This window comes from Achroia grisella, unplaced genomic scaffold (genome assembly GCF_030625045.1).
Source record: "Achroia grisella isolate CSIRO2021 unplaced genomic scaffold, CSIRO_AGI_Agris_v1 utg1062, whole genome shotgun sequence".
NCBI classification, from domain to species: Eukaryota; Metazoa; Arthropoda; class Insecta; order Lepidoptera; family Pyralidae; genus Achroia; species Achroia grisella.
The window spans coordinates 4,864,609-4,891,838 of NW_026712566.1; the positions used below are offsets into that span (position 1 = coordinate 4,864,609).

The 27,230-nt window shown below is 41.4% G+C and overlaps 3 protein-coding genes across 3 annotated transcripts; 1 reads left to right on the top strand and 2 right to left on the bottom strand.

Annotated features, from left to right (window-relative positions):
* Positions 1–138: 138 nt before the first annotated feature.
* Positions 139–6,330, bottom strand: LOC131855169 (eukaryotic translation initiation factor 3 subunit F). The gene is made up of 6 exons (XM_059206415.1): positions 6,200–6,330; positions 5,799–5,945; positions 5,346–5,569; positions 4,761–4,886; positions 1,120–1,272; positions 139–374 (listed from the first exon to the last, which is right to left on the bottom strand). Exons 1-6 carry the CDS (start codon positions 6,306–6,308, stop codon positions 300–302), a joined length of 834 nt encoding a protein of 277 aa, XP_059062398.1. The 5' UTR covers positions 6,309–6,330; the 3' UTR covers positions 139–299.
* A 375-nt stretch (positions 6,331–6,705) lies between these two features.
* LOC131855592 (bolA-like protein 3) lies at positions 6,706–7,984 on the bottom strand. Its single transcript, XM_059206876.1, has 3 exons — positions 7,798–7,984; positions 7,421–7,594; positions 6,706–6,921 (listed from the first exon to the last, which is right to left on the bottom strand). The coding sequence occupies exons 1-3, from the start codon at positions 7,843–7,845 to the stop codon at positions 6,787–6,789; spliced, it is 357 nt and encodes a 118-aa protein (XP_059062859.1). The 5' UTR covers positions 7,846–7,984; the 3' UTR covers positions 6,706–6,786.
* Positions 7,985–8,494: 510 nt separating this feature from the next.
* Positions 8,495–25,374, top strand: LOC131855159 (ribosome biogenesis protein BOP1 homolog). Its single transcript, XM_059206407.1, has 15 exons — positions 8,495–8,708; positions 8,799–8,924; positions 9,670–9,747; positions 9,944–10,247; positions 10,792–10,954; positions 11,344–11,668; positions 12,076–12,231; positions 20,824–20,991; positions 21,293–21,467; positions 21,917–22,135; positions 22,483–22,586; positions 22,676–22,849; positions 24,286–24,431; positions 24,743–24,892; positions 25,205–25,374. Exons 1-15 carry the CDS (start codon positions 8,622–8,624, stop codon positions 25,356–25,358), a joined length of 2,529 nt encoding a protein of 842 aa, XP_059062390.1. The 5' UTR covers positions 8,495–8,621; the 3' UTR covers positions 25,359–25,374.
* Positions 25,375–27,230: the final 1,856 nt, after the last annotated feature.

Below are 27,230 nucleotides of genomic sequence, written 5' to 3' on the forward strand. Positions count from 1 at the left end.
CAGGCTAAAAAAATTTTGAAATTTGTTTTTTGGGTTAGGTTACTAGGTATACTTTCTTTATTTGGTGAAGGTCACTATTCCACACAGACGAAGTTGCGGGCATAACTAGTACTAAATAAAAGATAATTAAGATTTCTGACCATTTTAATCAAAATAATCTTATAATATGCAATACGGAATATTATCCAACTGAATCACTTGTGTCACATGTTTATGTTGGACAAATGGTATAGATGTATTATCATTGATGGGAAACGGAGCACTGCACCACTGCACTGCACTGCACTGTACTGCTGACTTTATTGTGACGTAAGCAGCGTCAACTTCTCGTTCAGCTGCAACTGTGTTTTGATCAACTGCGCGAGTGTCACCACCTGTGAAACGTAAATGAAGTTGTAGTTACCTCAGCATCTAACTATATGTTAGAAATATAAATAATATCGAGACTAAATAAGCATATTATGCGGAGGAGCGACGATCATGTCTTGTGGAAAGTGTATAATATGAATGTAGATGGATGGAAAGGGAGAGGACGCCCTAAAAAAAGATGGATGGATTGTGTGAAAGATGATATGAATAAAACAAGAGTATGCTCAGATATAACGGCCGATAGAGAGCAGTGGAAGAGAATGACATACTGCGCCGACCACAAATAATGGGATAAAGGCAAGGCAATGATGATGACTAAATAACCATGGCCAATCAACACAGTGCCGTCTAGATTCAAGTTAAGCAGAGCTTGTGTTATTGAAACTAGACAAGTGATATTATTTTGTAAATACATATATAGAAAACACCCAGACCAATATAAAATATTGTACTCTTGATATAAATGTTTGTACCGTATGAGGAATTGAACCAGTGACCATAGGAAGAAAATTTGTATGCTAAACCGCTAGACTCCCGAGGCCCTCAGAAGTTTTTTTTTTTACAACACGGGACAAACGAGCTCTTGATGGTAAGTGATTACCGCCGCCTATGAGCACCCGCAACACCAGGGGAATTGCAAGTACGTTGTTGGCCAAAATAAATTAACATTATTATAAACCATTCAGCAGTCTGGTGGAGCGGAAACCAGTGCACCAGCTGCAGCAGCTGTTAGTGTCATAGTGTCCGTACCATGAGGAGGTCCTTGACGCTGGAGGCGAAGGCGTCCGCGAAGGTGTCTGCGGCGAGGTTGGGCACGGCGTGCACCAGCTGCAGCAGCTGCCGCCCGGCCGCGTTGTCCGCCGCCACGCGCTCCGCCAGCACGTCCTCCACGTACTGCAGCACCTGCACACACACCACTCACACATCACACGCTCCGCCAGCACGTCCTCCACGTACTGCAGCACCTGCACACACACCACTCACACATCACACGCTCCGCCAGCACGTCCTCCACGTACTGCAGCACCTGCACACACACCACTCACACATCACACGCTCCGCCAGCACGTCCTCCACGTACTGCAGCACCTGCACACACACCACTCACACATCACACGCTCCGCCAGCACGTCCTCCACGTACTGCAGCACCTGCACACACACCACTCACACATCACACGCTCCGCCAGCACGTCCTCCACGTACTGCAGCACCTGCACACACACCACTCACACATCACACGCTCCGCCAGCACGTCCTCCACGTACTGCAGCACCTGCACACACACCACTCACACATCACACGCTCCGCCAGCACGTCCTCCACGTACTGCAGCACCTGCACACACACCACTCACACATCACACGCTCCGCCAGCACGTCCTCCACGTACTGCAGCACCTGCACACACACCACTCACACATCACACGCTCCGCCAGCACGTCCTCCACGTACTGCAGCACCTGCACACACACCACTCACACATCACACGCTCCGCCAGCACGTCCTCCACGTACTGCAGCACCTGCACACACACCACTCACACATCACACGCTCCGCCAGCACGTCCTCCACGTACTGCAGCACCTGCACACACACCACTCACACATCACACGCTCCGCCAGCACGTCCTCCACGTACTGCAGCACCTGCACACACACCACTCACACATCACACGCTCCGCCAGCACGTCCTCCACGTACTGCAGCACCTGCACACACACCACTCACACATCACACGCTCCGCCAGCACGTCCTCCACGTACTGCAGCACCTGCACACACACCACTCACACATCACACGCTCCGCCAGCACGTCCTCCACGTACTGCAGCACCTGCACACACACCACTCACACATCACACGCTCCGCCAGCACGTCCTCCACGTACTGCAGCACCTGCACACACACCACTCACACATCACACGCTCCGCCAGCACGTCCTCCACGTACTGCAGCACCTGCACACACACCACTCACACATCACACGCTCCGCCAGCACGTCCTCCACGTACTGCAGCACCTGCACACACACCACTCACACATCACACGCTCCGCCAGCACGTCCTCCACGTACTGCAGCACCTGCACACACACCACTCACACATCACACGCTCCGCCAGCACGTCCTCCACGTACTGCAGCACCTGCACACACACCACTCACACATCACACGCTCCGCCAGCACGTCCTCCACGTACTGCAGCACCTGCACACACACCACTCACACATCACACGCTCCGCCAGCACGTCCTCCACGTACTGCAGCACCTGCACACACACCACTCACACATCACACGCTCCGCCAGCACGTCCTCCACGTACTGCAGCACCTGCACACACACCACTCACACATCACACGCTCCGCCAGCACGTCCTCCACGTACTGCAGCACCTGCACACACACCACTCACACATCACACGCTCCGCCAGCACGTCCTCCACGTACTGCAGCACCTGCACACACACCACTCACACATCACACGCTCCGCCAGCACGTCCTCCACGTACTGCAGCACCTGCACACACACCACTCACACATCACACGCTCCGCCAGCACGTCCTCCACGTACTGCAGCACCTGCACACACACCACTCACACATCACACGCTCCGCCACCACGTCCTCCACGTACTGCAGCACCTGCACACACACCACTCACACATCACACGCTCCGCCACCACGTCCTCCACGTACTGCAGCACCTGCACACACACCACTCACACATCACACGCTCCGCCAGCACGTCCTCCACGTACTGCAGCACCTGCACACACACCACTCACACATCACACGCTCCGCCAGCACGTCCTCCACGTACTGCAGCACCTGCACACACACCACTCACACATCACACGCTCCGCCAGCACGTCCTCCACGTACTGCAGCACCTGCACACACACCACTCACACATCACACGCTCCGCCAGCACGTCCTCCACGTACTGCAGCACCTGCACACACACCACTCACACATCACACGCTCCGCCAGCACGTCCTCCACGTACTGCAGCACCTGCACACACACCACTCACACATCACACGCTCCGCCAGCACGTCCTCCACGTACTGCAGCACCTGCACACACACCACTCACACATCACACGCTCCGCCAGCACGTCCTCCACGTACTGCAGCACCTGCACACACACCACTCACACATCACACGCTCCGCCAGCACGTCCTCCACGTACTGCAGCACCTGCACACACACCACTCACACATCACACGCTCCGCCAGCACGTCCTCCACGTACTGCAGCACCTGCACACACACCACTCACACATCACACGCTCCGCCAGCACGTCCTCCACGTACTGCAGCACCTGCACACACACCACTCACACATCACACGCTCCGCCAGCACGTCCTCCACGTACTGCAGCACCTGCACACACACCACTCACACATCACACGCTCCGCCAGCACGTCCTCCACGTACTGCAGCACCTGCACACACACCACTCACACATCACACGCTCCGCCAGCACGTCCTCCACGTACTGCAGCACCTGCACACACACCACTCACACATCACACGCTCCGCCAGCACGTCCTCCACGTACTGCAGCACCTGCACACACACACCACTCACACATCACACGCTCCGCCAGCACGTCCTCCACGTACTGCAGCACCTGCACACACACCACTCACACATCACACGCTCCGCCAGCACGTCCTCCACGTACTGCAGCACCATCACACGCTCCGCTCATCACTGCATATTTTTACTACTAGACAAGGATACCGTGAGTTCTGTGTGCTGTGATTTTATCTTATCGCGACGATCTAATGATGGTAGTTGACCAAGCTGCTTAGTACTCCAGTCAGTTTATGACCACAGCTAATGCAACCTAGTTGAAATGTCGAGGTAAATACCTTTATTTACCATAAAATTATTCCTGTTAAAACCCGTTTAACTATATTAATAATGAGCTATAAACGCGGAATTTTAAAAATAAGTATTCTAATGCTTCTATTCCAACTGCCCTATCCAGCTTTACCAGACAAGCAAAAGAACTTATGGAGAGTCTGATTTCTGTCTGATAGATAGAGCATTAGTTTCAGAGCACCACAGAGACAGTAGAAAAGGAACAGACGTTCAATAAACAGATAATTGGGATTCTGTTCATATATTTTCATAACTTTCCACCGATTACATTGAAAATTAATTTTTCATCAGGTTTTCTTTTTACATTATGTTAATTAAATTTTTATTACTAATTAAATTTTTATTAACATAATGCTATTAGTATTTTGCTGAATTATAACTATGTAGGACATTCTTTTAAAACTGAAGTTTCTTGGCTATTTCTCAGTTAAAATTGCCAAGTGATAGTTGATTCGATAATTTAATTAAATTTTTTTTATTACAAAGAATAGTGAAAAGTACCTGATCAAGTAGAACTGACAGTCTGGACGCAGCTTCAGCTACCTGCGCGAGATCCATCATTGGTTGTACTTGCCGTGACCGTCCACCAGGCCCCATAGTTTTCTGACATAATTGTAGTCCTACAATCTGCAAATGTCCCCATAAAGTAACTTTTATAAAATGTTATAAAACGAAGTGAAAAGAGCAACAGTACAGTGATCTGTACAACCTTAGAAAGATTATCAGCCCACTGTGGCTCCGATTGACACATAATAGGAACACATGGAAAACTCTGGAGAAGGCCTTTGTGTCTAAAGTACATGTTGACTCAGATACTGATGTGCAGAATCAAAAGTATATAAATATAAGTAATATTTCTTTTATCTTTTAAACTTTTAATTAAATTACTTTTATATTTTATTATTTTTTCTCTTTGTCACCCAAATAGTAGAAGTTATGCAAACATAAGTTTATTAAAAAGAAGGGAAATGACTTACTACATGTAGTACAATTATAGTGCTACCCAGTAGTAAATAATGAATAAAGTCATACATAGACAACCTTAATATATTGATATTTGTTAGTGACTTCTAAGAATGTACTTACCTCAGGCTCATAGCTTGTGAGTGAGACATCAATGGGTGTGAACATACAGCCCTGCTTGCCACGAGGCACTCCCAGCGCCACACAAACATAAGCGCGCAGCCCCATGCGGCCGCCAGCCAGCGACGTATCCAGAGTAACATGCACTGGCTCACGGCACTCGCGAGAGTAGTATTCGTGGATCACTGATGAATGGTTTGTCACCTCATTACCTGTTGCCCACCAGCCTATAAACATATTGAACGCATTATTATGAACGTTCATTTGTGAACAATTAGCAGGCTGAAGATATAACAACAGTTCAATATAGAAGTTTAAACAGTAATAGAATATTACTATGAAATACATTAGCATATGCTAGACCACCAAAGCTCACAATAAATATTTATACTATGTAAATAATATGTGAACGGGAGTCTGGATATTTATCATGTTTGTTTGTAATGTCAAACTTACCAACAATATTTTCGGAAGCATTTACCCTTCGATTTAGATCGTACACATCCATGGCATAGTTAAGCTCGGCTTCCACTTGGTCTGCATGTTCCTTGTGAGGTACGCAAAAGCAGTTCGTTACTTCCACGACTCCCTTGTCCGACGTGCCTATGAATAAAACAACATAACCTATAAATACAATTTCAATTCACGAAGTTATGTTTTTGAACTTTGTAATAAAGAACTTTAAATATAAGCATTATGCTTATTAAAGGAATTTTATATCCAAAACTATTCTCAAACACAAAAAAGACAGGTTAAATCAAATGATGTTAGGAGTTTCAAAAAGTTGTGTGGCATGACGTAGGCGTAATATCATGTATTTGTTGATATTACAAAACGTATATTAAAATAATATATACCGAGCAAAGTGCCAATGACTCTGTGTGAATCTGCATTTCGCCGTTCGTATGCATCAACAATTTGAAATAAAACAACAGGATGAACCTTGACAACTAAGTTAAGCGCCATTTTGGCCCGGAAGACCGATTTTTGTTTTTTATTTTATTTATTATGCTTTAAGGCTCTGGATACAAGTCAAGAAAGTGTTACCATTATATATATTTTTTTGTTATTACATGTGTTTGTAATTTTAAATTAACATCCTTTCACTACATATATATTAAAGTATATACAGTATTTACATAAAAAAATTGTCTATCTTTTCTTCCGGTTCTAAATGGCAGGACCGATTTTGACTAGACTTTTACTCGTAATAATGTATAAAAGCATTAGCCACTTAGTCTACTACTTTACAATACTACCACTACTATTTAACAAATTTTATGTTTTTAATAAAATAAAAGATAAACCCACGGCACAGGATTGGGTAAGTTTTAAAAAAAATATGATAATGTTATTTATTCATATTTAATTCTAAAATGTACTAATTATTCAGCCTAATTTTTATTTACAAAATTTAAAGCTAATAACAAATTAAAACTACACTTCATGTTGCCTTCGATGGGGTTGTGTGGATACGGATGCCGTGCATTTCTGCTATTTCACTCTTAAGCGAGTCAGTCACCAAGCGATGTTGTTTCACTGTTGATAATCCTATAAACTCTTTGGCTTCAACACTAATCTGCAACAAACATAAATTGAGTGTATAATGTTTAAATTATGACAACTGATATCAGAATATCCACCATCATTACAACATGGACTGATACATCTAGCTGCCCTTAGTTACTTGTACACATCCAAGTATCCCACCACTTTATAAGTTACTATTACAACATTATTTGTAATAACATTCAATTTGACAGAATATATAAATAAGTTCATGTAGAGATTACTCTTAGTAATATTTTAAATTGAGTAGAGTTAGGCGATATTATTATGTACTTTTATTACTGCTTCTAATTGTTCCATGGCTAGTTGCTATTCTAAATTTATTCTTTATAAAAACCAAAAGGCGAAATTAAATGTATTGATGAAATGTGCATCAGAGTTTATTATTGACAAATTCCATTGTGTCCACTACGAGACATAGGTTATAATTAAAAAAAAAATATATATATAATTAACTGATGAACTAACATTTATGAACACAGTTTGATTCTTCTGAAGTAAGTACAAACCTCAAACATTGCACCACATCCTCCAGATATGTCCTCCACACTGATGTAAGTGATGCCAGGCAGTGTTCGCTTTAGGGCAGCTGACAACTGTTCTTCTTTGCTCTCACAATTTCGCTCAAATGCAGATGACCCTGCACTGGTTCCACTGCTACCAGCACCACCCACTGCTCGTGCCTACCAAATAAACCAATAAAATTCTCCTAGTATATTATAAAACATTGCTGCAGGAAATCTATTACAGGTCCGCGAAGAGGTTAATCAGAAAGGATAAATATTTTACTAGTAATACAACCTCTAATAATAATAACATCAATTTGCTTTCTCTGCTTTCTTCCTAATGAAAACAATTTAGATAGATCAAAAGAAAACTGACCTACCAATTTATTAGTTACAGGTTCTAAAGTTTTGAAAAATGTACGAAACATGGTTTTGTTTAAGTGAGTACAGATATTTTTTTTAATAGTCTAATTTTTTGACATTATAAAAAACACATTAATAATGTTTTTAGTAAGAATAAAATATTTTAAAAATTATAAGGTTAGGATTAAGATGACAATGGGGTTGACAATCTGACATCTGACAATCGACATGATCGTTTCTTCGATTTTTTTAAATAGAATTTAAAAATGAATATATCACCCTAGAAAACCAATATCAGATTTTTTGTGTTGATAAGAACCTAATAAAAATTATTTATAATTACTTTAATATAATCATTCCAAAACTCATGAGATGGATCCGTGCTCAATTTGTATCGCCTCTCTTTCATATATAAACAAAAAAAAAAGGAAATAAAAATAAATAAATTATATAAAGAAAGTTCATGTTGATATTGATATTGTGAAATCGTTATCGATATGGTTGCTTGCACTACGTAGACTAAAAACGAAAATGGCCTTTTACTTTTTGACATCTAAAGTGTGTCAGTCAAAACTTCAGAAGTCATTCACAGAAGTATAGTCATCGTGTTCTTTGTGTTACGATAATTTTAAGTTTTGATGTTAGCAACATTATGGTTTGCCCGTGTCGGAATGTCATGATGGTGTGTCAGTCAAAACTTTATTTTGTACCACAGTGTCCCACGTGTGTTTTTGATTTGAATTTGAAACTTAAAACAATTTAATATATTGTTCCTAACCTACGTAAAAAAAATAGTGGCAAATGGTTACTTGTTAAGTGTAATTACGTTCTTTTATTAAAAATGCCACCTTATAAAGAAGGACTTAAAAGAAAAATTGAGTCTGAAAAACCAAAATCGTCTGCGTCGAAAATTGAAGATAAAGATGAGGTAAACATCTTATTTTCTGATGAATATTATATGTATTATCAAACGATTCAGATGTGATGGTTTAAAGTTTATGAAATCATGTGTAATTAGGATGGAGGGTCTGAAAACGACGAGGACCTAATCCGAGGCGTGTTAGACGGCGACGACGACGACGGCGACTCGACGGACTCTGAACACGAGGAGCAACAGGGAACCGCCTCCGACAATGAACAAGATGTAAGGGTGTTTTTATCAAATCACTTTACTTTTGAATCTATTTATAAAAGTCTTTATGTTGAGTTTGTGAGTTTTGGTTGAAGTCACTGTCGCTGATCCTGTGAATATAGAAAAAGAAATAGAAATAATCTTTATTCAATAAACTTAATATGAGCTCAGATAATTGTCATAATATTTATGCTTTAGACCATAATTATCTATAGTAAAAAATGCTTAATTTGGGCTTACTGTTGACCACTGAAAAAATATATTGGCTACTAAACTACTACAAAGCTAAATGGCACAAGTACTAATGGAACTGATGAGATATATTTTATTGTTTATAAATTCATATTTTTTACTTGGTTTATTATAATGTAATCTGTACACATTATTAAACTTGTTTAAAATACTCTAATAATATAAAAGTCAATGTACCATTCTGTTATTTATAAATTGTAAAGCATGTTATAAATTGTACTTGTTTTGTATTTATTCATATAAAAACTAGCAGACCTCCCCACACATTGCTGTGGCTAAGGCAATAATATTGCGACTATAAATTGAGATGTAAGCTATCATATCTTTCAAGTTGAAACAAATTGCACACAATGTGCAAATCAAATTTGCAATCGGTTCAATAGTTTAGGAGTCCATCACAGATAAACAATGTAACATGTAATTTTTATATACAAAGGTAGATTACAATATAAGTTGTCTGTAATAAATATAGTTGTAAGTTTAATTGGAATCTATATGTTTTCAGGAAGTTTTGTTTAACGATAGTGCTGACTCCACTCTAGGTGAAGATGTGTCCGCAGACAGTGTCTCAGGTGAATCCTCGGTAAGAGCAATTTCTGCTACATCTTTATCACTACACTAAATGAAAGGTGACTGTGAAATCATGTTCAGAGTGAGTGTACTAGTTGTTCTTGGTGGCGAGGTTAGAAATGTCGGTGCCTGGGTCGGTGCTATTCGCAATTTTATGAATATCACTAACAATGTTACAGTATATACATATATCGTTACTGATTCTCTAGGAACTGACAGATTCGGAAGATGATGGGACCAGTGAAAGTGAACAAGATGACGATGATGATGATGAGGAAGGAGATAGTGATAAAACTGAAACAGAAAGTGTTGACAGTGGAGCAGAGTCGGGAGCCAGTGGCATTGTGCAATCTACCAATGAGCCTGAAAAAACTACAGAAGTTACAAAAACAAAACACAAACAGAAACAAAAAGTGAAGCAAGCAAACAAACACACTACTAAAAGCAGCATAGATGTATTAGCTGACAAGATTAAGGAGACATCTGTTACTATTAAACCTGTCGAACAGAAAGGTATGTTTGAACGTTCCATTATAGTTATGAGTGAAAACCATTTTGTAGCATTTATTAATAATTATAGTGTCACACACACATACACATTTACATGACATACGTATACTAATACTATAAAGCTGAAAAGTTTGTTTGAATGTGCTAAGTACTGGTTTGATATAAAAAATATTTTTGTGTTGGATAGTCCATTTGCTGAAAAAGCTATATAATATTACGCTACAACCAATAAGAGCAAAACGGTAATGAAATACGTAGACAAAGTTGCACGAGACAGCTAGTAGTAATATGAATGTTTTGTGTTCTGTTGGCATCAATAAGTTAGGCACAGAAACCAACAGGTTTATCCATTTTTTATGAGATACTAGTATTATGATTATTGTCTTTCTTTACAAGAATATTTTTAATTTAAACTCGTTCAAATGATTGACGTTTTGGATTAGTGTTCTATATTATTTTCATATTATAATCTTACTTAAATTATTAATAGTTAATATAGTTTTTAAGAACTGGAGAAAGCGATAAGTGTGGCGGTGCAATTTGGCAGATGAGTACGAGGAGGGCGACTCGTCCGACGAGGAGGGCGGCGTGGTGACGACGGGCGCGGTGCCGGCCTGGTGGTACCGGGAGTACCCGCACCTCGGGTACGACCTCGACGGCCGCCGCATCATCAAGCCGCCCCAGCGGGACCACATCGACCAGTTCCTGCAGTCAGTACCACACCATTCTACTATCTTTTATACTTTATCTTACTACTTACTTTAATTTACATGTATTTAAATGTTTAGTAACATAAATGGATTTAAAACATATGCACTGCAAGATTTCTAAGCAGTGCCTACAGTGAATCCATTGGAAAGAAAGATTCCAAATGTGATTGGAATGTAAATAAGTGTGTAACAAAATAGAATATTGTATACTAGCTACTAGCCACGGCTTCTAAATTCGTTGCATAGTTTAAAGATTTAAGCATACTAGGGACGGACAGACAGCTTCCGCGACTTTATTTTATACATAATAATAATAATGATCCCGAGTCTACGGGAGCGAGAGCCTACGACATGTATAGAGTGGAGAGTTGGTATGTGTGTGGATGCAGGCGGTGCTCGGACCCCGAGTTCTGGCGCACGGTGCGGGACCCTCGCACCGGACAGGACGTGCGGCTGGCGCCCGACGACCTCCGCCTGCTGCAGCGACTGAAGGACTCCATGCTGCCCGACCCCGGCCGCGACGACTACCAGCCCTGGGTCGAGTGGTTCAGTCGCGAGGTGCTGGCCGCGCCCGTGCGCGCCTTCCCGGAGCCCAAGAGCTCCTTCCTGCCGTCCCGCAGCGAGCAGCTGCAGATCTCCAAGATCGTGCACGCGCTCAAGATGGGCTGGACCAAGACCAGAAGAGAACTCGCCAAGGAGAGGAGAAAGAGGAAAGTGAGTGGCTTACAATGGAACTTATGTGGGCGGGTTTTCTATATAAGTTAATTTAAGGCAAGCTTTTTTAATGATCAAATTCAAATTCAAATTCAAAATCATTTACTGATGTAGGACATTTTAGGCGCTTATGAAGATCAAATTTTTACATTACAATTTTAATTTTTTTCTACCGTCTACCAAGTAGTCATTAGTGAGTAATAGGATTTGCTCAGTAAATATGATTTAACAGATGTTTTGAATTTATTTAAGGGTAATTTCAATATGTTCTTTGATTATTGTAAATTTTTTACATATCATTTCGATTTTCGACACCATATTTCGATCGGGTAACAATTAAAATTTTAATGAAATCTTTCATAATTAAATTATTTTACTGATCATCCTTTCAATACATTTATGTATAGGAAAAGAAATTCTATAATCTATGGGGATCGACGACGAACGAGGAGGAGGAGAAGCTGCGCGGCATACACAAGCACATCCCGGCGCCCAAGAGACCGCTGCCCACGCACGCAGAGAGCTACAACCCGCCGCCCGAGTACCTGCTCGACGACGCAGAGGTATCTTTTTATACTATGGTGGCAATCAAGCATACGGCCCATTTGATGGTAAACGGTCACCGTAGCCTATGGACGCCTGAAACACCGGGGGTATCGTGTCAAAATTGATCTTATATAAACTTATATACAAATTCTACTTATACTAATTATATATATTTAGAGCAATAAAAGACACCATCATTACATAGTATAAAATAAAGTCGCCGTCGTCGTCCGTCCGGGACGGACGCACATCGGGACGGAGCCGGGGCGAGCAGCCAGCATTATATATTTGATTAGAATAGAATAGAATAGAATAGAAAATCATTTATTCAAATAAACTTACATTGAAGCACTTTTGAATAGTCATTACATTTTTTAATATTTCGGAAAGCTGTCTCATCACAAGAAGAACGAGCAAGAAACTTGCGTGTTACTCTTTTAAATAATTTTATTATTACTTTACATTTTTAAGTTTAAGTGTGTGAATACAAACCACCAATTAGCACTAATTCTATTAAATACTCAAATAGAAAAAATATTGAATATATAACCTACTGGTTAAACAATTAATAAGAGGAAATCAGTCATAGTGATTAGAGCAGACCAGTCCCTACAAGCAGCACCCGTTCACGAGTATGACGGATGAGCCAGCCATCACTGCGCTCGACCATATTTTAGGGAGCCCAATGACCCGGCCCACCACGCCGCCACAAGTCTGAACATTTTAGTGAGCATGACTACTCAAAACACTAGACTACGTCAAAGCTACTTACAATTGCTGTCTGATAGTTATAGCACAGATAACATAATATTACATACAGATACCCCATCCCATACAATAAAATGGTTCCTTCCTAACTCGGGCTATTCTTCGGGCTATTTTATTTCGCCGCCGTAGCTGCTAGACGTCTCTAGATCTGAAGCAGTTCGGATTACTAGTGGGTGCTTAGTAACAAAGCACGAAAATAGATGGCGGTCAATTCAGTCTACATGACATCTGTTTTGCAAAGATAGGTATATACAAGATATGTAGGTAACTGTATCGTGTACCTCATTAGGGACGATTCAAGATTCAATGTAAATGTGTAGGTATAATATCGTTAGCCGATACCCTGCAGATATGGCTTATGTGCCAATGTATATATTATGTTATAGTTTATTCTACATTCCATGCCTATTTTTTTCTCTCGACGAAGATATGTTGTAACGCGTCTGCGCTATACGTATAGCCCGATTTTGATACGTTTATACTCGTACGTATCAACATCGGGCTATATGATTTTTTATTTCAATCGTTATGTGTAAGAGACTGGTTTTAGCTACAATGAATTTACTGGTATATACCTCATGTATTCTACGATGTACCCCTCTTTTCCCTAATGAGAATTCCGCTATATCTTATATATAAACTTCGTATCACAGTGTTAGTTGCCATATTTCTCCCACATTTTGATGAAATTTGATATGTATACTTGCTAGGTCTGAGGTAGGGTTGTTATCTATTTTTTATACCCCTGACTCATAGGGGTGGTCTACCCTGATTTTTTTTTTTGTATTATGGACAATTTTTTATTTATTTATAATGTTACATACCGCCTAAATTTTGGCCCGTCTTTCACCAACCCCTATTTTTAATAGCGATGTTCTTACAAATATTATAAATGCTAAAGTAACTCTGTCTGTTTGTCTTGCTTTCACGCCCGTTACACGTTAGAAATGTGTAACGGGGGAACACGTTACTTAGTACGAAATTATGTATATTACAATAAAACTTAACGAGAAAATATTATAATGATGTCACTGGAACACTCATTGCTTTACTACTATACCGTCCATTAGTCGCGAACTTTCTGGATGCGCGAGAGGCGCGCTCCTATTGGTCCGTCAGTGCGGTTACCGCACGACGCGCATGCGCTGTACGCTTAGATGAGTCTCACGGCACGGGCGTAAGTACTTACTATGTAATATGTATACATATGGGTGTCACAAATGTTTTTATTACAAGTAATATTACTCTATTATCTAAGCCAGTAATGTGTGCTTATTTTGAACTTGATAATATTCAGAATTACTTGTATACATAACTTTCGATATCTACAATAATAATATCTTTGATGTATGAAAGAAATGTATGTACCTACATTAAAAGATAATTTTTGACATGTATGAAATGTATGTACCTACATTAAAATATAATTTTTGAAATGTATGCACCGTACAATAACAATACACGTTAAACATCATACCACAGAGTCATACGCAAGTTAAAAACAAACTGCTATGATATTAATGAGAAAGGAAAATCAACTTTATGGTATTCGAGTTAGGGTCGATTTCTCTTTTTTTAAATACTATTTTAATCTTGCCAGTATTCAAAGACAACTACGATTCGTACTCGATATTTTAAATTATTATGTAATCGATTTTTAGTACAAATGTAAATAACCAACGACACTAATAATGTACTACTATATTCCGTTCTTTGAAACGGAACACTGCTATAATACAAAATAATGAAAATTTACTGTTCACAACGACTCATTAAAAGCATCATCGAATAATGCGCTGTAATAAAATCCTGTTATCGATTATTCAAAAAAATCGATAATACATGTATTTATTTTTAATATGACAACACTTCATACATAAGTATTATTGGAAATAGTATTACTTGCTTGTTCGGCTATTTTTAATTTACTTAAATTTTTTTTATATGTTTAATTTACAATAATGATATATTAAGTGCTTATTATTGGAAAATATAAAAAAGACATTTAATTAGGCCGATACAAATGACAACAATGCCATCTATGAAAGCATTTTGAAAACATTGAGCCCCATATTAGCACTGATTAAATTAATTAAGTACTGGAAAATAACAAAATGAGTAAATATATGAAAATTACTTTTCTAAACGCATTATTTCATTTTAACATGTATATATAACTTTTTAAAAATTGATTAAACATTTTTGTAAACACAGTTTTGTTTTTTAAAACGTTTGCAAAACTATGAAGAATTCCATCGATACCAATCACGCCATCTATATGCAACTTTTAGCAATAATAATGGCTACTTCCTCACGGATTGCCACTGGTTATAGTATACACATTTTACATAAGAATGCATGCGGTAATCAATACAAAAACCGCTACGCTTTCATATTTTTAAAATAATTAAATCAAGAAAGCAATGAGAAAAATAAATTATAATGTTGTAGGCTAATAAACTATGTAATTATTTACTTGATATGTTGTCGTATATGAATTCGTCTATCCTGTAATAGGCTTTCTTACACAAAAATTGTTTAATATAAGATTTGAATTGCCTCTCTGTCAGATTTAGTGCAGATTCTGGCAGTTTATTATAAAATCTTACGCAATTACCATAGAATGAATTACTGACTTTGTGCAGGCGGCATTTAGGTAAAATTATTTTTATTGCGTAAGTTTCTATTTGTAGTCTTTAAGTTTTCTAAAACTCTCTAAATTCTTCCGTGTATACATGATATTCTCATAAATGTATTGTGAAGTAACGGTGAGGATATTTGAATCTTTAAAACACTGACGTAATGACTCTCTTGAACCCATACCATAAATAGAACGTATGGCTCTCTTTTGTAAAATAAATATAGTATTTATATCGGCTGCTTTACCCCACAGTAGTATACCATATGACATAATGCTATGGAAATAACTAAAGTATACAAGTTTAGCCGTCGCCACGTCTGTTACTTGCTTAATTCTTCTAATTGCATATGCAGCTGAACTGAGTCTATTGGCCAATTTTGAAATATGGGGCCCCCATTGTAATTTCGAGTCCACTGTTATACCTAAAAAAACTGTATCATTAACAAAATTTACTATTTCATCATTAAGCAATAACTGTGTATTTATTGGTCTTACATTAGGAAGTGTAAATTTTATACACTTTGTTTTGCTGGAATTTAATAATAGGTTATTACATGTAAACCAATTTAATATAGCAGACATAGCACAATTTACATCGTCTAATTGATTAGTTTGACGTCCAATTTTAAACACTAACGAAGTATCATCCGCAAACAGCACTATATCTGCAATTTTCTCTACCATAAAGGGAAGGTCATTTAAGTAAATTAAAAAGAGAAAGGGGCCTAAGATTGACCCTTGTGGAACGCCCATCCCAATATTAGCTCCCTTAGATTTTATACCGTCAATATCTACAGTTTGGACCCTATCCTCTAAATAAGTTCTCATTAATTTTAGATCATTATCTTTTATACCATAATGTTCGAGCTTGTACAAAAGTATTTTATGATCCACGCAATCAAATGCCTTTGATAGGTCACAAAAAACTCCGAGTGCATCCTGTGACTTCTCCCATGATTGGAAAATATGTGTTATCAGCGCTACACCTGCGTCAGTGGTAGACTTGCCGGCGGTGAAACCATATTGTTGACTGTGAAGCAGTCGGTTATCCCTGAAGTGTTGTAACATTTGATTTAACATTATCTTTTCAAACACCTTACTTAGAACTGGCAAAATAGATATAGGTCTATAGTTCCCTGGCTCAAATTTATCACCTGATTTAAATAGTGGGATTAATTTGCTAAATTTCATTAATTGTGGAAAAGTGCCATTATCAATACATTTATTAAAAATAGTAGCTAGATATGGAGCAACAATATCTATGAAAGAACTAACTACTTTTACAGACATGCCCCAAAGGTCTTCTGTATTTTTTAGATTTAGATGTTTGAATATTTTTATGATATGAACGGGGCTAACATGTGAAAATTTAAATCTTAAAGCACAACAACCGATATTAGACTCTAGTAATATTTTTGCTCGAGATGGAGATGAGTCCAGAGAAGATGTAATGTTAATCGGAATGTTAGCAAAAAAATCTTCAAAAACATTAACTACATCTTTTGTTGCTGTTATTAATTTATTATCATAATTTAATGCAAATTGATTATAGGTTAATTTAGATCTTCCGGTTTCTTTATTTATAATGCCCCAGATGGTTTTAATTTTGTCAGAAGACTGGTTAATTTGTTTATTAATATAATTAGATTTAGCCGTAATACAAACTTTTTTAAAAATTTTTGAATAATTTTTCACATAAGTGGTGAATTTGTCATCAAATCGATATTTTTTTTGATCGTATAAATCAAACAAAGTATTTCTACTTTTAAGTATACCTACTGTTGCCCATTCCGTGAATTTAGATTTAACATAAACTTCTTTTTTCTTGAAAAATTGTTCATATTCTCCTGATAGAATAGTAATTAGCTTGGTGTAAAGATAATCCCATCAAAAACATAAATGTGAAATGATAGCCGAGTTTAATATTATGATATATGCCTTGATTGTTGACTTCTACGACAAAAGAGATGAGATCTAAATGGGTGCCAAGTTCAATGGTCTGTCCTGAAATGTATTTATAACAATATAAAATATCATTTCTTCTTATAACTTAGGATAATATACTGTAGCCTAAGGTCTAACTTGGCCAGTTCTCATATACCAATTATTACTTTCGATTGCTAGTTACTATTAATATTAAAATAGGAACCGACAAGTAACATGTTTAGAACTTGCGAAGGCTACAGTATATTTCGTATATGAAAACTAGCCAAGTTAGACCTTAGGCTACAGTATATTATCCTAAGTTATAAGAAGAAATGATATTTTATATTGTTATAAATACATTTCAGGACAGACCATTGAACTTGGCACCCATTTAGATCTCATCTCTTTTGTCGTAGAAGTCAACAATCAAGGCATATATCATAATATTAAACTCGGCTATCATTTCACATTTATGTTTTTGATGGGATATCATTACTTTTTGTACATAAATTATACTAGGTACATATTTATAACTAAATTAATACCAAATTATTTTTGATAAATTACTGTATTTTCGTATATTTACGGGGTATAATTCTCTTTTTTTTGTGTTATTTTCTATATTTTCTTGTAACTTTTAAATGTTGAAGTCCAAAGCCAATTCAGTATCAGGAATTTTTGGGCAAATCGGGGCGGTATAACGTCCACAGATGGTTGTACTCTCTCTACAATAGAGCTCTCGTGACTTGGATCTAAATTGTTAAGACGTACCCTATCTAAGGTTTTAACTCTGGAGAGTCCAACGTAAACCTGCCCTTTATTAAATATGGAGGAGCCTATGTTGAGAAGAGGACTGCCAAAACTAAGGCCTTGTGATTTGTGGATAGTAATAGCATATGTTAAGCAAATACGGAATTGTTCTCTTTCAACATATACATTATTTAATATCTGAAACTTCGTATTGACACGTTATAGTTCGTAAAGACGATTATGTAACAAATTGACTGTTATCTATTGAATTCTCAAGAAAACAATTTGTTACCAATGAGTTCTCATTCTCGAGTTAACTATACATTCCTACTTATAACTATACTAAAATTGTTATTAATTTTTGGTTTAAACTACTGTCTATACCATACGTATTTACTAAAATAATGTAATAATAATATAATCACAAATATATAAGTATAATTTAAGAAAGCTATAAATTTCGTAGCATAAATCGCAACCTAATAGGTTAGATATCCAGAAACAAAACATTGAGTTTTATCGTACCGCTCCCACACGGCGCCACCGCGGCGCCCTATACCGAAATGCCTATTATTTAATAATTATTTATAAAAATAATGATTTTACACTATCGATGTGCGCTAAATATTGAAACAATAATTAATACCAAATCTCAGTTAATAACATAATAAATACGAAATTCGACTATACTCCTAGTTATAAGTACGAGTATATTTTAGACAGAATCTAAATTATAGCAACTAGTGTTTACCGCTCAATGCAATATTTGAAGTTTGCTAGTTATCGACACTGATGTGAAGGGGTCAATGTAAATTGGTAATGATCGACGTTTTCATACAATATTACTTTCGGTCCAGTACAAGATGAGATTTTTCGCCAGGGATCAATGTCAATTGGTGGCTATCGACGTTTTCATAGAATTTTAGTATTCGTCCAGTATAAGTTGAAATAGAATCAATTAAAGTGAAAAATTGTAGTAAAATGATAACAATTTACCAGTTTCAGATTTTTTCCTTTATATTCACCTAATTACCTATCTGCATACCAAATTTGAACTTCCTAGGTCATCTGGAAGTGGGTTATAATTTTGATCTATAGTTGATCAGTGATAAAAATGACGATTTTTGGACATTAATATCTAAATAACCGTTTGAGATATGTTTATGAAATTTGGAACACATATTTATCTCGCAAGTCTCAATATATGAACCAAATTTAACAGGTTTGTGTGATAGAGTTTTAGAGTTATGAGGGGGTCAAAAGTGGCTCCAAATGGTTCGTGTAAATATACACACGGTGCTGCTTGCCAGTTTACTTGAAACTCGGCTTGACACGCTGCCGCGTGTCTAGATCAGGATTATTACTAGATTGTAACAGCAAATCCAATATATTTTTAATCGCGCTTTTGTATTTATTAATATTGTAAACATTTATTTGTCTTTTTGATTTTTTATTATTGTTGACTTTATTGATCTGACTGTTAAACTTAACAACTTGACCACAGTGATCTGAAGGAAGTTTATTTATTATGAATTTTTCTGTATACTCACAGTTACAAAAAACAAGTAGCAGACGTGGCAGTTACACGAGTGGGTTCATGAAAGACATGACTTAAATCAAATGATTGAAATAAACTAATAATGTTTGTACATGTGGGTGTGTTACAAAGAATATCAACGTTAAAATCTCCACATACAATAATTTTTTTAATACTATTAAATATTTTTTTTAATATATCCTCCATCACCCCTTCAAATACATTGTAATCACTATTAGGAGGCCTGTACACACATATAAGGATATAATTTTCTAGTTCTATACAAGATAATTCTATACAACACTCAATAGAAAGTCTAACAATGTCAGCACGTTCCTTTACTTTAATATTATTTATCTCTCATATTGCTCTCTTTAAGCCAATGTTCTGTGAAACAGACAATATCAATATTATACTTTTCTAAAAATAATTGTATAATTAACTCGCTGCCGGGAAAACTTTGTATGTTCTGATGAACAATTATTAATTCTGATTGCTTTCCCTTTGTCTTTGTGAGCAGTTTAAATCTGCAGTCATAGTATTTATGTCACAAATATTAATAGAATTATTTGTTATGTCAGTATTTTTATGTTTAAGTTTACCATGTAAACTGTTCATGTAGTCAATATTATAAGCCACTAAAGTGGCTATTTTATTTTTAGATAATTTAGAGAGATACATTGTATCTTTTGTCCAATAAAAATCACTAATAAAACTATTAGTATCAAAAAATGTAAAAATGTCACTATGACGACATGTCAATGTATGTAATAAGTTGTTCAGGTAATGTACCTTACTGTTAATTTTTTTATGAAGATGTCCTTTTGTGTAAGGAAAAGCGCACAATACAATCTTATACACATTTAATTGTAATAAATATTCAATTCCTTTAATTATATCCTGATTAAGGACGAGTTACAGTAATCGCGGGTACGAGTCGCTCAGTAATGAATTCCGCGTCGTTAATGTGATGGGGTGCGGTCGCAGATGAAGGAGTGGTGTGCGCTGAGCGAGACGCCGTGGAAGCGCAAGTACACGTTCCTGCCCACGCGGCACGCCAGCCTGCGCGCCGTGCCCGCATACGAGCGGTTCCTGCGGGAGCGGTTCCTGCGCTGCCTCGACCTCTACCTCGCGCCGCGCGCCCTCAAGATGCGGGTGAGCACTACTCGCCGCTCATACCATCTAAACTCTTACGTGTCAATTGTTACGTGTAAATATCCAATTTTCATATGATGCTACGATTACGACCTCTAGCGGGATAGTGATGCAGGTGAGTCGCCACGCGTCTTCCGGACGCGGGATGTAGTCTGATTTTTGACCTCAGAGCTACTATATTGACAGGTTGTAAATGTCAAATTTTCATATAATGTTACGATTACGACCTCTAGCGAGATTAAATAGTAAACTTTATCGTAGTGTGGATTTTATTAGTTTTTTGTGTTAAAACTGTCCGCAGCTGACGATCAGCGCGGCGGACCTGGTCCCGAAGCTGCCGTCCCCGCGCGAGCTGCGTCCGTTCCCGACGGGGGAGGCGCTGGTGATGCGCGGCCACGCCGGCCTCGTGCGCTGTGTGGACCTCGACCCCAGCGGACAGTACGCCGTCTCCGGCGGCGACGACGCCACCCTCAGAGGTCAGCATACCCCATGCACCCGCACTACCGGACCCGGCCACGTCTACCTGTGCCTAAAGTTTTTGAATAAAATAATATTACGACTATAAACCGATGTAAGCTATCAAGATGTTGGATCAAATTGCACCAAAATGAAATTTGTAATCGGTTCTATAGTTTAGGGAGTCCATCGCGGACTAATAATTTAATATAAATATATATACGTCAGTAGTGAAAGGCGTGTGTGGATCACTGCGTGATCTGGAACTTCACATTACACTATTTACTATAGCATTGACATAAATTTAAAATAAATGTACTAATCGAGTTTCTCACTGATGGCTATCGACTGGAGCGGCTAACCGTGGCAATAATGCTAACTTTATTATTTAAACTTTGATTTTGAGAATTCTATTGTCGAATGCCACGCTCGAGTCGATATCATGACGGCGAACAAATACTACGTACAGTGTGGGAGACGAGCACGGGGCGCTGCCTGCACACGCACGCGGCGGGCGAGCCGGTGGTGAGCGTGGCGTGGAGCCCGGCGCGCGGGCTGGCGCTGGTGGCGGCCGCGGCCGGCGCCAGGCTGCCGCTGCTGGCGCCGGGCCGCCGCGTGGGGGCCGGCCGCGCCGCCGCCGCCACCGACCGCCTGCTGGCCGCCGCGCCGCCCGCGCACGACGTGCTCAGTGAGTACCGCGCTCGTGTACAGTCGTGTACAACTTTTACAGATTGCACTGCAGACTCCCAAACTCCACCGAATTATGACAATTTGTATGGACATACTTCTGAAGTTACTTATGACATTGGAAATCTTTGGTAAGTTGTACCATCATGCATGTATGTCGTAATAACAAGGAAATACTTTTAATACTTAGTCATTCATTGGTTCTAAGTTCTGCCATCTTTCTTCATCATCGTAAAGTATATCTGAACTCTAAAATAATTATCTATCCTCGCAATGTTTATCATTTACAATACCACTTACTATATATATATTTCCTGCATTGTCGGTGACGATAGTGACTGGTTACAGTGGACGAGCGTACGGCGGCGTGCGTGCGCTGGGAGACCGTGACGACCGAAGACTGGGAGCGCGGCGTGCGCATCCTCGTCACGCACTTCAAGCCTCTCGTGCACGTGAGTGATCGGCTACCGACTTCCTAATTTTATTCCACGAGACGTTAAAAATGAAACATTGGAGTGAAAGTGCGTGTGCGCGTGCGCAGGTGTGCTGGCACGCGCGCGGCGACTACCTGGCGGCCACGCTGCGGGACGCGGGCGCGCGCGCCGTGCTCGTGCACCAAGTGTCGCGGCGCCGCTCCCAGCTCCCGCTGCGGCGCGCGCGGGGGCTCGTGCAGTGCGCCGCCTTCCACCCCGCGCGGCCGCTGCTGCTGGTGGCCGTGAGTACCGCCCCCGCCCCCCGCCGCCCCCCGCCCCCCGCTCCCAGCTCCCGCTGCGGCGCGCGCGGGGGCTCGTGCAGTGCGCCGCCTTCCACCCCGCGCGGCCGCTGCTGCTGGTGGCCGTGAGTACCGCCCCCGCCCCCCGCCGCCCCCCGCCGCCCGCTCCCAGCTCCCGCTGCGGCGCGCGCGGGGGCTCGTGCAGTGCGCCGCCTTCCACCCCGCGCGGCCGCTGCTGCTGGTGGCCGTGAGTACCGCCCCAGCCCCCCGCCGCCCCCCGCCCCCCGCTCCCAGCTCCCGCTGCGGCGCGCGCGGGGGCTCGTGCAGTGCGCCGCCTTCCACCCCGCGCGGCCGCTGCTGCTGGTGGCCGTGAGTACCGCCCCCGCCCCCGCCCCCCCCCGCCCCCCGCTCCCAGCTCCCGCTGCGGCGCGCGCGGGGGCTCGTGCAGTGCGCCGCCTTCCACCCCGCGCGGCCGCTGCTGCTGGTGGCCGTGAGTACCGCCCCCCCCCCGCCCCCCCCCCCCCCCCCCCCCCCCCGCCCCCCCCCGCCCCCCGCTCCCAGCTCCCGCTGCGGCGCGCGCGGGGGCTCGTGCAGTGCGCCGCCTTCCACCCCGCGCGGCCGCTGCTGCTGGTGGCCGTGAGTACCGCCCCCGCCCCCGCCGCCCCCCCGCCCCCCGCTCCCAGCTCCCGCTGCGGCGCGCGCGGGGGCTCGTGCAGTGCGCCGCCTTCCACCCCGCGCGGCCGCTGCTGCTGGTGGCCGTGAGTACCGCCCCCGCCCCCCGCCGCCCCCCCCCCCCGCTCCCAGCTCCCGCTGCGGCGCGCGCGGGGGCTCGTGCAGTGCGCCGCCTTCCACCCCGCGCGGCCGCTGCTGCTGGTGGCCGTGAGTACCGCCCCCGGCCCCCCGCCGCCCCCCGCCCCCAGCTCCCAGCTCCCGCTGCGGCGCGCGCGGGGGCTCGTGCAGTGCGCCGCCTTCCACGCCGCGCGGCCGCTGCTGGTGGTGGCCGTGAGTACCGCCCCCGCCCCCCCGCGCCGCCCCCCGCCCCCCGCTCCCAGCTCCCGCTGCGGCGCGCGCGGGGGCTCGTGCAGTGCGCCGCCTTCCACCCCGCGCGGCCGCTGCTGCTGGTGGCCGTGAGTACCGCCCCCGCCCCCCGCCGCCCCCCGCCCCCCGCTCCCAGCTCCCGCTGCGGCGCGCGCGGGGGCTCGTGCAGTGCGCCGCCTTCCACCCCGCGCGGCCGCTGCTGCTGGTGGCCGTGAGTACCGCCCCCGCCCCCCGCCGCCCCCCGCCCCCGCTCCCAGCTCCCGCTGCGGCGCGCGCGGGGGCTCGTGCAGTGCGCCGCCTTCCACCCCGCGCGGCCGCTGCTGCTGGTGGCCGTGAGTACCGCCCCCGTATGTATCGAGTGTACCTATGTAGTATCTATAGCGACAGTATGTGTGTTACAGACGCAGCGCGCGGTGCGCGTGTACGACCTGGTGAAGCAGGAGCTAGTCCGCAAGCTGGAGCCCGGCGCGCAGTGGATCAGCGCCATCGCCATGCACCCCGCCGGAGACAACCTGCTGGTCGCCTCCTACGACCGCAAATGCATGTGGTCAGTGCACCCGCATTCTTATATGCATAGTACAAATATCACAATACAATATACTGATGCACGCACACGAATACGCGCGAACAAAACCCACATACACACATCCAAACACAACGCACACTATGAATGAATGATTTTTTTATACTATTGATTTATATTGAGATACAGTTTCTTGCGCTCCGTATATATGCTGTATAATGTGACCGCAAGTAGTGTGTAGCGACTGGTAATTCGGTAACGAGTTGCCTGCGTACACACGTCCCGTAGGCGACGAGGACGGTGTGTGCGTGGTGTAAGAGAGTGCGCGTGCGCAGGTTCGACCTGCAGCTGTCGGCGCGGCCGTACCAGACGCTGCGGCTGCACGGCGGCGCGGTGCGGTCGGTGGCGTTCCACCCGCGGTACCCGCTGTTCGCCTCCGCCGGGGACGACCCCCACATCGTCGTCTCGCACGGCATGGTCTACAGGTACGGACGTCGCGCCCCTACATCCACCTCACGTCTTTGTGTATGCATACCGGTCACCAGTTATCATCTGGTAGGCCGTCGGCTTGGATACTATTACAATTATAAGTGAAATCTTATACCCTATTTTCTCTTCTGCTCACTGTTCAACAAGATTCATAATTAATATCATGATAAATTTAAAAAAATACAAATTATACTTCGTCGTCGAACTATTGAAGACGATGAAACATTAACTTTGGCATGCAAATGAAATATAAAGAGAATATATGAGTATTGGCGTACGTCCGCGTAACTGTGCATGTGTCGGTACAGCGACCTGCTGCAGAACCCGCTGCTGGTGCCTCTGAAGCAGCTGCCGGGCGGCGCGGTGCGCGAGGGGCTGTGCGTGCTGCAGGTGCGCTTCCACCCCACGCAGCCGTGGCTGTTGGCCGCCTGCGCAGACTCCACTCTGCGCCTCTACACCTAGACAATAAACCATCTATTCAGTCGAACCTTGTTTTATTCCTATACCATATATCTTATTGTATTAAAAAACCATTCTACATTTTTTAATGCAATTTATAAATGTGTGTAATAAATACTTGTAATGATATTTATTACACACATTTGTAAATCGCCATATCATACGATAACAAAAATTAAAGCACAGAAAAAAAGCCTTTATCAAAGAATAAATTACAAACACGTCTTCAACCGATTGATTTTCGCAGCTCGCAATGAAGAATATTTAAAGAAAAGATACTTGAACTATACGTATTTTATCTATGACCAAAAGACAAATTACTACTATCATATGTTATCTGTGCTACTATAATTCTCAACGTCAACAGTTACTGACGTACCGCAATGACAGTGACGTTTCGAATTATAATTGCACAGGTACTTACAGAACTGAGTAGTGAGTGCTCTGTGTTTTAGTTTGTGGACGCTACTTCTTTCTTGTTAGTCGTTTTTTTAGTTCTTTTTGAAAATAAATTTATGTATAAATGGATACAATTCCATAAGTTTTATTCAATTTTAAATAAAACGTGGACCACTTGTGAGTTCTAAATTTATTGATAAGTGTTTGTTGGTGAAAAGAGATCTTGAATTTAATCCAAGACGTACGACAGTCGTTATTTTCGATCGGAGTTACTTATAAATGAAAGAATGCTAAAATTTAATTCAAAAATTTTTGAATTGGCTATGTAATATTATTGATACAAATCTTATTAAATAATGTGACAAAGGATTTCCATAACTTCATTTAAAAAATTACTGGAAATTGACGAAAATGTCTGAAGCGACGACTCCAACGGCGACGGAGGCTCCGGCAGCGCTGCCCGCCCTCGACGAGCGCGATATGGAGCCGCGCACGCCCATGAAGCGGCTCGGCTCCACTAGGAAGCTTGCAGCTTTCAGCAGTAAGTTTCACTCAACATTCCTAAATAAATGCGATCTAAATAGTACGGGGTGCATTCTTGTAGCTATGCTTGAATGTCGTCTTAAACCAGTACGGTGTGCAATTACCCACTGACCAGCATTTCAGTCGGATTTACCATATAAATAGTGTATGAAAATATATAATAAATATTAACTAGTTTTGTACATATTATTGTATTGTACCTACTGCAGTGCAAAATCAACCAAGTACGTAAAATAACTTGTGAATTATATCACTGCCATGAATGATACACTGAGTCACCTCTGTCCATTCAATTAATATTATTTTGTAGCAGTTGTTCACTTGTTGTCTGTGTGAAAATTAACTTTTAATTTTCTATTTAAATATAAATAAAATTTCTAAAATAAAGGTAGCAAAATGACTCCTTATTACATTAACTAATTGCGAGTGAAAGTCCCATCAAAATGGTCCAGAGATTAGCATATAAAACAGACATACAGACAATTTTTTTAAAATTATTGTGTGATGTAAATACTGTATATACTTTCATACACATTTTGTGAGAAGTTAATTTTAAATAACAAGCAGATACTTCAAATTTATTTAATGGCATAGATTTACTGCGGGTGAGTACATATAATGCAATGTGTATGTTTGTCCATAACCAGAGCACTTTCTTTTTATTTAAAAGAAAATATATGTTTTCTACACTGTTTTTAAGTAACTTGTACAATACTGTTGTATCCATTTGGTGTTTCTGTATCAATATCATGAAATCTTTTCCTAGTAGATGTCTCCATAATACTATACATGTATGTATGTTTCATACTCTTTAATAGAAACACTTTACTTTGTAATAAATTAAAATTGCTCCTAAGAATATCCTACAATTCTTATCCCTTATGGGTTTATATAGCGAACTTTGAATGAGGGTGAGCACAATAGATTTATACA